We start from the raw sequence: 14,535 nt of genomic DNA, 5'->3' as shown, positions 1-14,535 counted from the left end.
TGCGTAGTGTTTTTAACAATACACTAACAAATATATTAATGTGAATGTCAATATAAAAGGAACATTATTTATTCCTGTTTCACGCTTTTCTCCAGAAATTGTCCAAGGATTGCTTTTTTGAAATTATCTAAATGTCACCTGCATGGCATTTACTTGGCATTCTTCGAAGAAGTATGTCATAATTAGATGATCACCTTTGTTTAAACACAACAATTTCTATGTATAATACCAGTCGAATATACACACGTTCTTTTAGGTAAAAGTTTGTTTTTATCATATTTTAAAATTTAACCCCTGATTTTTATAACCTCCTTTCAAGATACTTTTTAGAATCATTAATCACGAATGAAATTGACACTTAATTTCCGTAATACCAATTCTTTTCATCTTAATTTAGCCCCCAGAATAGCTCTTTTGACACGCTAATAATTGTTATGTCAGGGATTCGGTAAATAATTCAATTAATAAATTATTAACTCGTACTTATTAACATTATCTAAAAAACTTACTCGTTCCGTCCTTTTGATTTGTTATTGTTATGCCCGCTTTTGGTCATGGGCCTTAAACAGGTCCCCATGTGAACATTGAATAGCTGGGCTCTCATGTGTGAGCTAGAATCGTGGATTAATATGATTTGGACCAGCACACGCGAGCTGGGCTCGTGACGTGTGAGCCGGTAGGCTCTCACATGAGAGCTGGGCTCACACATGTAAGATGAGCTCACACTTGTCATCTGGTCTCTCATACGCGAGCTGGACTCACGTGCCCATACGCGAGCTGGGCTCAGGTGCCCACACGCGGGCTGGGCTCAGGTACAAAGGACTTTGTGTGCAATTTGGAAAGTGACTTATAGATGACTGAGTTGCTCGTAAATTTCGGGGCCAACACAGATTATTCCTATAATTACGAGAAGAAATGTGGAGATGCCGCGAAATTGTAGGAAGCGCGTGGAGCCGGTTGAGATTTTCGTGACTAATTGGCTGAAGGCCTAACTTTATAATGGGCTTGGGCTGCACGTGTTGAAGAACCGTAACCCTAGCCTATGTGATTTGTTCCCCAATAACTACGTGAGGCTTGATCCCTATAAATAGGGTACGTAGGCACTTGTATGAGACATGAGTCGATAATTGATAGAGAATAATAAAAACCCTATTCTTTCTTGAAGAGTCAACATACAAGTTCAGCCCTGACCCGATCTTGGTAGACCCGAATGATCCTTCCAAGGTACTCAGAATAGGCTCTAAGGGAAGACCTGGCCCAATTCTTGAGGAGGAATTTGGATGTCTTTGCGTGATCACACTCTGACAGATAGGGATTGACCCGAATGTCATGTGCCACCGACTCAACTTGGACCCAAAAAAGAAGGGGGTCAGACAGAAGAGGCGGTCGATTAGTGGAGAGAGGGCAGAGGCCCTCAAAGAGGAAGTGGATAGACTGATTGAGACAGGGCTTGTAAGGGAAGCCTTCTACCCCATGTGGCTGGCCAACCCAGTACTTGTCAAGAAGCCAAATGGAAAATGGAGGACATGTGTGGACTTCACCGACCTAAACAAAGCTTTCCCGAAGAATAGTTTTCCTCTACCCCGAATCGACCAGCTGGTTGATTCCACAGCTGGGCACGCACTACTTAGCTTTATAGATGCTTATTCGGGATATAATCAAATCCCAATGTATGGGCCAGATTAGGAGCATACCTCGTTTATTACTGATCGGGGCTTCTATTGTTATATCGGGATGCCCTTCGGGCTCCTTAATGCTGAGGCAACCTATCAAAGGTTGGTGAACAAGATGTTCAAACATCAGTTGGGGAAGACCATGGAGGCCTATGTAGATGATATGATTATGAAGTCGAAAGAAGCAAAGGATCATGTCCGCCACCTGTCGGATATGTTCCAGATCCTAAAGGAGTACAGGATGAAGCTCAACCCCTAGAAATGTGTATTCAGAGTCGAGTTGGGGAAGTTTCTGGGATTCATTATCAACCATAGGGGTATTGAGGCCAACCCCGCCAAAATACGAGCTTTACTCGAAATGAGATCCCCACGACGAGTAAAGGATGTCCAGAGCTTAACCGGGCGAGTGGCTGCCCTAAACCGATTCATCTCAAAGTCCTCCGACAAATGCCAGGAGTTCTTCAAAGCAATTAAAGGAGTGGGGAGAAATTTCAAGTGGACAGAAAAGTGTGAGGAAGCCTTTTAGAGCATAAAGGAGCATCTTAGCAGGCCCCTGATGTTATCCAACCCAAAGGCAGGAGAGACCCTAGTCCTATATTTGGCCGTCTCTAGTTTTGCAATAAGTGTTGTGCTGGTCCGAGAGGAAGATGATATCCAGCTCCCTGTATACTATGTAAGTAAGGGGCTAGCCGACACAGAGACTCGGTACACAAGTCTCGAGAAATTGGCATATGCTTTGATATTGGCCTCCCGAAAACCCAGGTCCTATTTTCAGGCGCATAAGATAGAAGTACGAACCTCCTATCCCTTCAGACAGGTGATGCACAAGCCGGAGACCTCTGGTCGATTGTTGAAGTGGGCAGTAGAGCTCAGTCAATTCGAGGTGGATTATAAGCCATGGACCGCGATTAAAGGCCAAGCCCTAGCCGATTTTGTCCTCGAATTTCCTCCATATCATGAATCAGAGCAGGGAGCCCTTGTGATCATACCTGGTGCAGAGGAGGTCGAGCTAGAAAGCCAAAATAGTGGATGGGGCCTCCAATGGAGATGGGGCAGAAACTGGAATTGAGCTAATCAGCCCAGAAGCTCACAAGATTAGACGCGCAACCCATATGGCCTTCCATGCAACCAACAATGATGCTGAATATGAAGCCTTGATCAACGGTCTCAAACTGGCTTTGAAAATAAAGGTGGAGAATTTGAATGTGTTCAGTGACTCCATGATTGTGGTCTATTTGATAAACGGGGGGTATCAAGCTAAGGGGACGAGAACGGAGCTTTACCTGAAGTGTGCTCAGAGGATAATCACGAGGTGAGGCTGGAACTGATCCCGCGCGGGAAGAATGAAGGCGCAGACGAGCTAGCTAAACTTGGCTCGCGCCGCTAGGCCACTTTGTTAGGGGTCGTGCCCCTTGATATACAGAGGCAGCCTAGTGTGCCCGAGCACGAGGTAGGCAGCCTCAGTGATGGCCTCGGCCCTCGTGGATGACACATATCTTAGCTTACATAAAAGAGGGATCACTCCCGGATGAAAAGAATGAGGCGAGAAGAATAAAATATAAGGCATCCCGCTAAATAATATATGATGGGGTCCTATACAGAAGAGGGTTCAGTGTGCCCCTCCTCAAGTGCATAGATGGGGATGAGTGCAATTATATCCTAAGGGAAGTACACGAAGGCATTTGTGGCAATCACTCGGGGGGTAGCTCTCTAGCTCAGAAAAAAGATGCCTTTGAATTCTCCCGAGCCTGTGATAAGTGCCAACAATATGCCAATTATTATAACAGCCCCTTGGCTCCTCTCACATCCCTCATGAGCCCTTGGCCCTTTGCTATGTGGGGAATTGATCTGATTGGAGAACTCCCGAAGGCCAAGGGAGGTGTTAAGTATGCGGTTGTTACGGTAGATTACTTCATTAAGTGGGCAGAGGCCGAGCCTCTAGCCACTATCATGGAAAAAAAGCTCAATGAATTTGTGCACAGGACCATTGTGTGCCGCTATGGCATCCTTTACAAGTTAAAATCTGATAACGGGAAACAGTTCAATAGCAATACATTAAGCACACCTTGAAGGCAAAGCTTGAAGAGAAGAAAGGGACATGGCCAGAGGAGCTCGCACAGGTCCCGTGGTCTTATAACACGACCCCCCGAACTATAACTGGAGAGACCTTTTTTTTGGTGTATGAGTGTGAAGCTATGGTACCCGTTGAAGTAGGGGCAAGATCTTTTCGGAAGGACAACTATGACTCAGAGGCAAATGAGGTCAATCATCGACTCTATTTGGACATGATCGAAGAAACTCGGGAAGATGCTCAGATCATGATAGCAACATATCAACAGAGGGCAGCAAGGCACTACAACAGTAAGGTTCGAGCTCGGACTTTTAAGGTGGGAGATTTGGTTATGCGCCTGGTCATGCCAAACACCAAGGTGGTGAGCCGCAGAGTCTTTGGGGCAAATTGGGAAGGCCCCTACAAGATAAAATCAGTGCTCTGGGAGGGAACCTACCACCTCAATGATATGCAAGACAAGTTGATCCCGAGGGCCTGGAACGCGGAACACCTCCTCAAGTATTATCAGTAATATTATTCTTCTCAGACTTAGTATTATTTTAAAATATTCCTAAGTCTCGGGGGGTAGTGCCATATAGGTGCCTCCCTGAGACCACAAGCATGTAATCCTTTCACTTTCCATTATCTATGAATGAATGATTGATATTTATTTGTGCCTTGAAATTTTTACTCCTGTTAATAGATTAAAATATCCAGCAGGGGAGCCCATCCTTGGGATCCCATATGAGGATACAACAGTTGTTTCAATAACGTGTTAAAATCATAAGTCAAGTCGGGTCCCGACCCGCTTTATAGCAAGTCTATGAACCAAGCTGGGCCTCGGCCCGCTTGGAAAAATAATGAGCACAAAACGGATTAAAGATGAAGATAAAACTATGAAAGTAGAAAGAGGCGCCCACAAACCCCCCTAACTGACTTAAAAGTTAGGAATGGCCGTAATGGGAGCCCATATCCCTGGCTCGCAAGGCGACATATGCTAGAGGGTGCGGGCCGAGGAGCCTAGCCCTCTATCAGATATGGATATTTTCCATACATGGCCAGGGTCGCATTATGCGAGGAGAGGATACAGGAACAAGATGCGAGCCCCTGGGCCCAGCTCGCTAATGCAAGTATACATGCAACACTTGTGAGTTAGCAATGATGTGAGCCTGTTTTACTTAAAATTATTATTGATTTTACTTGATTGGACAATGATGCGAGCTGATGGGCTCGCCTCGCTGTCAAGGTGTAACACCTGCCATACACGGCCAGGGTTATGATAGCTTTTGGTCAGTAGGGGCACGGTAAGTTTACACAAAATAAAGAAAACCAGCTAGCACAATAAAGATAAATGCGGGCACAAAAGACTTGACATTTTATACAAGCAAGTTATAAATAAGTTATGCCCCAAGGAAGGATATTTTAAATATATGCGCGAGGCAAGTAGGATGCCCGCTTACCCATTCAAAAGTCTATCTTCAAAATTAAATTAAACTAAGGCTTGTTAGCCTCTGCCTCCTTACGAGCTTGATCAGCCGCGAGCCGGGCCTCCTCAGCAATTTGAGCGTCCCTTTCCATCTCCAGTTTCAGCTTCTCAGTGTGCCTAGCTGTACCAGCGCCCAGAGCACCCCAATCGAAGTCAGGAACCTTGCTGATAAAGATTTTCATGAAGTTCCTAGCCCCCAGGTTCCTGGCATCAGCGAGGGCGGCCTCACGGCCCGCAGTCGAGGCAGAAACTGACCCCTCCAGCTCGAGTACCTTCTCCTCAAGGGCCTCTTTCTCCTTCTTCTATGCATCCACGGCCAGGTCATGAGCCTCCTTCTGATCCCTTAGCCCCTTCTCGTGAGCAGCGGACATATCAAACATCTTCTGGTTGTAGTTATTCACAAGCTTGAATTTCTCCTGCCTGTGCTCGCTGACCTTGCTCTGAAGGGACTTTAACTTAGAGTCGAGCTTTATGTTGGTCTGGCTGATGGCTCGCATTTCTCGAGCCCTGGACAGCTGACGGTAGTACACCTCAGCGCGACCCTGGTTAGCGCATCATTGTTGGCCTCAAGAGAAGAAGAAGCCCAATTCTTCACATCCTGGTCGCTGATAACGACCAGGTTCGAGGTCGTTATGAGTTTTTGGATAACCCTGTCCGCCTTGAGAAGTCCTAGAAGGCTATCTGCGTTTATTTTTTCCTGTCCATTGAGGACAGTGCGAGGCGGTGTGGGTGGAGATGAATAAAAAAAATTGATTGTTAAGAAAGAACTATTGTGAAGAAAAAGGAATGCGGCCAGGGAGAACTTATCTTACATGGGTTATAATAGAAGTGAGTCTGGATTCGAGGCACCTCGTGGATATAGAACTAGGGGTTCTTCCACTTCCCTGAATTGCTCGGCCCGTTGTGGATGAGATTTTTCTTGTTGAAGGATGGCCAAACAGAGAGGTAGAAATACCTAAAGTCATTTGGCGAGTGCTTCAAGTTGAGAAAATAACCCAGCTGCCTCGCGGTTAGAAGGGGGTACCCACAGTTATGGTACATGATGTACAGTGCGAGGGCGGCCCGGTATCCATTCGGATTGATCTGAAGGGGTACGAGCTGGTAATACTCACAAACGTCCTTAATGAAAGGATGGAGGGGTGAAGAGATTCCTAGCCTTAGCAAAAAGGTGGACAAAACCATGTGAGGCACCCTGCCTCCATTCTCTTGGTGGTTGAATCTATAGCATCGCATGTGCTGCAAGAGCAAGACAACATGACCTTCGAGTTGGAACTGCTCGATATGCTCGGCCAAATGCTTCTGAGTAAGAGAGGTGGACAGGTCACGGCAAGCAATCACCTTTATCTCCTCGGCCGTAGTAGAACTTTCCTCCCCATCTGGGATGATCTGCTTTCTGAAGATAACCTCACCCTCAAGTTCGGGCTGGGCAGGAGGCACGTAAGGCTCAGGAGAAGCTGCGGGGACATAGTTATAATTGCAGATCTTAAATTGACTTGTAACATCTGCCACCTCCTCGCTTTGAGGGGAATCGTAAGACCAATGTGAGCCGTCTTCTTCACTCTCGAGCCCCAAGATGAGATACTCTGCGGGAACAGGCTCCTTCTCTTTCTTAGTGTCATGGTAGGCACTCCCCAGGTCGCTGTAAGTATACTCTGAGTCAACATGAATGGGGTCGAGGTCATTGGATGCAACTTGCCTAAGACGAGCCGCCATCTCTTCAACTATCTCTCTCAAAATCTCCTCAACCCGTTCTTTGTCCAAAGAAGCGGGCTCGCGGTTTAAGAGTTCCTCCACCCCGAGGGAGGCTGGTATCTTGGAAAGGTCCACGAGCCTGTTTCTCCAATCATAAATATTCATCTCCCTGGTGTAGTCTTCGGGGTTAGGGTCAAGGTGAATATCCAGCGAGCCGGAACCACCTGCTCGCATCGAGTTCTCAACTCTAGCAATGTTCCTTGAGGGGTGATAGCAGAGCCAGGAGAAATAGGTTGGATGAGACGGCCAGAGAGGGAGGTCAGCTCGCGTTGGATGTCCTTCTAGTCTCACTGCTCAGGTGGATATTGGTTTAATGGAGACAGAGTGGCTGAAGAGCGAGTCGGGCTGGCAGAGGAATGAGCCGGGCTCGAAGAAGATCGAGACGATTCGTAGGAGCGAGCTGAAGACGCACTCGACATCTGTAAAAGATGGTGATTATTAGTGTGCGGCCCTAAAAAAATAGAAACAAGTATGGGGTCGCACCTAAGTGTCCTCACGTCTCACACGAGATCGCGCCAAAGTATCTATGCGGGCAGACGGGCTCGCATCACATTTCGTGATTGTGTGTGGGCTCGCATCGAACATTTGGTGTGTGCTCGCGTGGTACATATGAAAAAACAAGAATGGATATGTGAATGATTGAAGATCAAAGGGGTACTTGTAGGTTAATTGTAGGATGATCCTGATGAATCTGTTCCCGGAGAATATCGTCGCCGATAGACGGTTCTTGTGGTGATGATAGTTTTTGCCGTGGTAGATCCTTGAGCAAAATGAGTAACAATTCGTTAGTGTTCTTGGCAAAGTGAAGAAATGAAGTTGGAATCCCACATATTTGTAGGGGATAGGAGAGAGAAAGGGCCACCGACACGTGTCACCATCTCAAAGGACGACACAAATCCCTACGCCAGCTGTCCAATAGCTGTCATGGGTTCAAAATACATGACCATTACAAGGCATGCGGGGCGGCTTGGTGCGACCTCGTGGGCTCGCACTTGCGGGGCAGTAAAAAGCTAATGTTGGAAAAGTCCTAGCCTCAAGATGTGACCAGGAATTTTGGGGGGTAGTTGTTATGTCCACTTTCGGTCATGGGCCCTAAACAGGTCCCTATGGGAACATTAAATAACCGAGCTCTCATATGTGAGCTAGACTCTCATATGTGAGCCAGACTCGTGGATTAATGTGACTTGGGCCAGTATACGCGAGCTGGGCTCGTGACGTGTGAGCCGGTAGGCTCTTACTTGTGAGCTGGGCTCACACATGTAAGATGGGCTCACACTTATCATCTGGGCTCTCATGCACGAGCTGGGCTTAAGTGCCCATACCCGAGCTGGGCTCAGGTGCCCACAAGCGGGCTGGGCCCATGAGCCCACATCTTATGAAAACGAAGGTAACATTGTATTTATTAATTGAAAAGGAAGGCAGTGCGGGCCAAGGTGACCAGGCCGGCCCGCATTAGAGGACTTTGTGTGCAATATGGAAAGTGACTCATAGATGACTGAGTTGCTCGTAAATTTCGGGGCCAACACGGATTATTCCTACAATTACGGGAAGAAATGCGAAGATGCCGCGAGATTGTAGGAAGCGTGTGGAGCCGGTCGAGATTTCCGTGACTAATTGGCTGAAGGCCTAACTTTATCATGGGCTTGGGCTGCACAGGTTGAAGAACCCTAACCCTAGCCTATGTGACTTACTTCCCAAGAACTACGTGAGGCTTGATCCCTATAAATAGGGTACGTAGGCACTTGTATGAGACATGAGTCGACACTTGATTGATAATAATAAAAACCCTATTCTTTCTTGAGAAGTCAACATACAAGCTCAGCCACCACCACAAAATAACCTTCCTCCGCTTTCAAACCAATACACCATATTTGATCTATATCAACACCAAAAAAAGTGTTAAAATGGCCAAAAAGTGTTACCTAAAGCAAAAAAACGGGTTATGGTTATATTTTTTGAAAATTTGGGGGTGTTGGATTTGCCCCTGCTACAATAGGTGTCTACGGTTACACTTTTTGAAATTTTGGTAACACCTCTCAACGTGTTACAATAAAGTACCTATAGTTACATTTTTCTATTTCTATGGTAACAAGTTGAAGGTGTAACCACAGTTCTGTTGCAACACACCTTACCCTTTAGTAACACCAAAAATATGTTGGAATAGATTCTCTTGTAAGACTCAATTCAATCTTTTGTTAACATTTTTATATTTTATTATAACATTCTTTTTAAAACTATGGTATTTATTGTAACACTTTTCCAATTTTTACTAACATAAATATATCAATCGGTCACACTTGGAACACTAAAAACTTAAATACATTTAATTAAAAACTCAAATAACGTTTAAATTCAACACAATACAAAGTTCCTTCATGTGGCTGTGACATGGGTGTTTCCTAACTTTGCTAGCTGGACAACATAGTATCCAATACAAACTCAATAACACACACTTGTTCACACTTGGACCACAACATCGTACTTTCTCCCTGATGGACTGATCAAAGCTTTTCCTTCTGAAGTTTTGTAGTCGAGAATTTCATCAGTCCATAGAGTCCTTACGAAAGCAACATTGCGAGCGCCACAAATGGCTGTGACATAGGTGTTTCCTAACTTTTCTAGCTGGACAACATAGTGTCCAACACCGCCTGGAGCTGTTGTGACAAGAACATTCATCGGTAGTCAGCATAATCAAGAACCAAGAAGGTATGTTGACAATAATGTATTTATCCTCCATAAGCCAGTGCAATATAAGTTCACATCATAAGTTTAGCTTAAATCTTCCGAACACCTAATATTTTATAGAAATACAAAATTGGAGATCCAAGGAAAGTTAGAGGCCAATCATGCCCTTTCTGTCGCCTTTCCTGCATAACTTTGGCATAATTTTTTTTACTGACCAATGAATAAATTGTGAGGAAGTAACAAGTCATCCTTACAGCATATAGCTCTGTGCATATGCCATGAATTGTTAACCATATTACACTGAAAAATTGTGTCAATGACTGTTGGGAAAGCATGGCACTTAAAAATGCTTAAAATGTAAAATGAGAATAATGTCTAACATCTAATACGAGTATAAAATTGCACAATTAAGGGTGAAAATCCTTATTAAAGTTGAGGGTCCCTACGTCCTACCTTTACTAATCTCATCAATCAAAAGTCTCACAGAATGACTATAAATCCACAAAGTCCCAATTAAAATCCAATATACTCTTGTTACACCTAATTACTCATGCTATACATTTTTCCAAGTTCCAATCACAAGCATTTCACACCCTTGTCCAAACCTTAACAAGTTTATATCAACATTGTACTTTATAGTTAGATACTTATTATAACAAGGAGTATTCGATAACATTAAGATTGATATACAAAAGTTCTTGGTTATTTACATATCTACAAGCTTCTGTTTTATGTCGCTCATATATTTTATGCTCTTATGCAAAGAAAGCGTTCATTAATTTATGTACATGGAAGAGTTTATAGATTATGATGTGATTTTAGATATCAAGATACTTGTTCTGTTTCTCATAGTAGCGTATGCTAATAAGTTTTAAATGCTAATCTGCCAACCTACAGGCTATAATTACATGGTAGCAGTACAGTTCTGTACAGCATTTGCTCGGGCATACCTTACAGAAAAAGGCGGATCCAAGAATAAATTTTACGAGACCTTTTAATGATATATGATAAACAACAGGACAAAAAATTAAGGGCAGGAGCATGTGTCCCTTGCCCCAGAGAACTTGCAAAAAAGTAATTTCTTATAAATTACGAGAGAAAACAAGATTATATCAGCATGCTGGACAGTAAGACATAAAATGCAAACATGATTCTTTTACTAATCTCCTAAAATTCATTCCATTACTGTCCAAGTGATTAACCTTGTAAACATGATTCTTTTTCCAAAGCTGTAAACAGGATTATCGTGCAATTGAAACTAACCTTGTAAACAGGTCCAAAACCTCCCTCTCCTATATTGTTAATTTCGGAGAAGTTACCAGTGGCACTAGAAATTCTTCTTAAATCAAAATATGGTAATTCTAGATTTTGTTCTTCATTAATATGTAGCCTTCCTGCGAAATGATATGTAAATTAAAAATAATGTTAGGTCACACACACTGTAGAAGGGGGTTGAATACAGTGTTTACTACAATCAAATCGAATATAAGAACTCAAGTAACAGAAAACAGATTTTATTCAACGAAATAGCACTTTGATTATCACAGTAAATAGGGATTTTAGAATATGTTAACCCATAATCCAGTAACTGATTCTTCATCCAAAGAATCTGTGCACAACAGCTTCCTGCAGCAATGTACTCTGCTTCTGCAGTTGATGTGGAAATTGACTTTTGTTTCTTGCTAAACCAAGAAACCAATCTGCCTCCAAGAAATTGGCAGCTTCCACTTGTGTTTTTCCTGTCAATTTTGCATCGTGCAAAATATGGATCTGAGTAACCTATTAGGTTAAAGTCTGATTCTCTAGGATACCACAATCCTAGATTAGCTGTACCCTTAAGGTACTTGAAAATTCTTTTTACAGCTGTTAAGTGAGGTTCTCTTGGATCTGCTTGAAATCTTGCACAAAGACAGGTAACATACATGATATCAGGTCTACTTACAGTTAGATAGAGTAGTGAGCCAATCATACCTCTGTAATCAGTAATATGTACTGATGTACCAGTATCCTTATCCAATTTTGTTGCAGTGGCCATAGGAGTGGATGCACTTGAACAATCTTGCATTCCAAATTTCTTCAACAAATTTCTGGTGTACTTAGATTGATACATAAAAGTTCCTTCTTCATTTTTCTTGACTTGAAGACCCAGAAAATAGCTAAGTTCTCCCATCATACTCATTTGATATCTTGACTGCATTAGCTTGGCAAATCTTTTACAAAGTCTGTCATTTATAGAAACAAAAATGATATCATCAACATATGTCTGCACCAAAAGTAAGTCATTTCCATGGTTGAGATAAAACAATGTTTTGTCAATAATCCCTCTGTTAAATCCACTTCCCAGAAGAAACTGAGCTAATGTCTCATACCATGCTCTTGGAGCTTGCTTGAGGCCATAAAGTGCTTTATCAAGTCTGTAGACATGATTAGGAAATTTTGAATCTACAAAACCTGAAGGTTGTTCAACATATACTTCTTCTTCCAATTCTCCATTAAGAAAAACACTTTTTACATCCATTTGAAAGACTGTAAACTTTTTGTGAGCAACATAAGCAAAAAATATCCTTATGACTTCCAATCCTTATGGCTTCCAATCTAGCAACTGTTGCAAATGTTTCATCATAATCAATTCCCTCCTGTTGAGAATATCCTTTTGCAACCAGCCTTGCTTTATTCCTTGTAATTATGCCATCACTATCAGTTTTGTTTCTGAACACCCACTTTGTACCAAAAACATATCTGTTCTTTGGTCTTGGCACTAGGGTCCAGACTTTATTTCTTTCAAATTCATTTAACTCTTTGTTGTGAATATGTTGTGTACTTGATGATTACATGAACAAAACACCTTGGTAGATTTTACTTAGTGAAATTATGTAGCACTCGACGGATAAGGTTTATAGTCCCGACGGATGACTCAATATTGTCCCGACGGATGATGACTTATTATCCATCGAGTGAGTAGCTTATGTAACAATAAGTCTGTAGCATATTTCTGCATACACATTGTTTAGAATCTGTAGTAGTATTTGAGTCATGTTGACCTCAGTTAGATATGCAGAATAGGTTGATTAATTGTACATATATGATGTCTTGTAATTTTGTATAAGTGAAATGAAGTCAAGTTCCTGATTGCTACCCGACATATGAACAAACATTAATTCGACGGATGATCAACAACCCGACGGATGATCAATATCTCGACGGATGATCATGAACCCGACGGATAAAGAATTCAAATATTTGTTGACAGTGACAAGACAGTCACATGCGTCAAGTGGATGCAAATGGAATGTGGTAGCCTATTTAACTGGGTTTTCGAGAACAAAGAAGTATTGCCATTTCCATGCTATTATGAAGATATTCAAAGATGCTGGAATAGAGTAATGAAGTAGCATTGTAATAGACTAGATAGTTTTTGTTTTATTATCCTGTCTCATTACTTTGTAATCTTGGTGATATATAAACCAAGACGGAGCAACTAAAGAAATAGAGGAGATACAAGAAGAGAAACATTTGTAAGCAGAATTCTTAGCATTTCTCTGTACTCTACGTTGTTCAATACTTATAAGCAGCTGTGAGCATTTTGCACACAGGGTTCTCTCGATATATAATTTATATCTCTGGTGGAATCATTCAAATCCACCAGAAAGTTTTTAAAGACTCTTGTTTTTAATTACTTGTGTTTTGATTCATTTAAGTAACTATTCCGCATTGTGCTAATCAATTCACACTTATATATATATATATATTCGAGTTAGAACATTTTTACTTCGAGAAAAAGTTTCAAAAATTCCATTCAACCCCCCTTCTGTAATTCTTGTCATATTGTTAAGGGATTAACACTCTTCTTGCATTGCTTGCACCCAATCAACATCTTGAAGAGCTTCTTCTACTTTCTTTGGTTCAGTCTGAGAAAGAAAAGAGTGATAGAGACATTCATTCGATGTTGCTGTTCTAGTTCTTATACCTGCTTCAGGATCTCCAATAATCAAGTCAGGAGTATGTGCTTTAGTCCACTTCCTTGCAGATGGAAGGTTATCTCTAGAACTGGATGCTCCCCCATGATCCATGCTGTCTCCATCAATATTTTCTGATGCTCCCCCTGAAATTATGCTCTCTGAGTTGGATCCTTCAGAATTTGAGTTTCCAGAATTATCAGAACTTGAGTTTCCAGAATTATCAGAACTTGGCTCATCAGAACTTGATGAATCAGAACTTGAAGAGCATGTTCTAGATTCTGATGCTTCTTGAGATGTGGTTGGATCTTTTATATGATGTCCCTGCACAGGAATGGTAATTACCATCATTGGAAGGTAAAGATGCATCTTCATTTTCTTTCTCAAGATGAGGCCTATGTTGACTGCATAGAAAGAGACCCTCATGTTCCAATGAGAGATGCAACAGAAAATGAGCCATCAGTCCCCAAGCCAAGGAATGAATGGTCTGATCCTGACATTGAATAAGTCAGGAAGGATAAAAAGGCCATGAATATCCTGTTTAATGGAGTTGATGGAGATATGTTTGACAAAATTATCAACTGGAAAACTGTCAAGGATGTTTGGGATACAATACAGATCATCTGTGATGGCACTGAGCAAGTTAGAGAAAACAAGATGCAGCTCCTGATTCAGCAATATGAGCATTTTCATAATGAAGAAAGTGAGTCTCTCACTGACATTTTTAGTAGGTTTCAAAAACTACTAAATGCTCTAAAGTTGCATGGAAGGGTCTATCAGACAAAAGACTCCAATCTAAAATTCCTCAGATCTCTTCCAAAGGAATGGAAACCAATGACGGTTTCATTAAGAAACTCACAAGATTATAAGAAGTTTACTTTGGAGAGACTATATAGCATCCTGAAAACTTATGAGCTTGAAATATAGCAAGAT

At 42.2% G+C, this 14,535-nt stretch overlaps 1 protein-coding gene across 1 annotated transcript; it reads left to right on the top strand.

The window, feature by feature from the left end:
- The first annotated feature begins 3,506 nt into the window (after nt 1-3,506).
- On the top strand, nt 3,507-4,848 carry LOC141698354 (uncharacterized). The gene is made up of 3 exons (XM_074503046.1): nt 3,507-3,662; nt 3,746-4,105; nt 4,786-4,848. Exons 1-3 carry the CDS (start codon nt 3,507-3,509, stop codon nt 4,846-4,848), a joined length of 579 nt encoding a protein of 192 aa, XP_074359147.1.
- The last annotated feature ends 9,687 nt before the right edge of the window (nt 4,849-14,535 follow it).

This window comes from Apium graveolens, chromosome 2, assembly GCF_009905375.1.
Source record: "Apium graveolens cultivar Ventura chromosome 2, ASM990537v1, whole genome shotgun sequence".
Taxonomy (NCBI): Eukaryota; Viridiplantae; Streptophyta; class Magnoliopsida; order Apiales; family Apiaceae; genus Apium; species Apium graveolens.
This window is presented reverse-complemented; position numbering and strand designations above follow the sequence as displayed.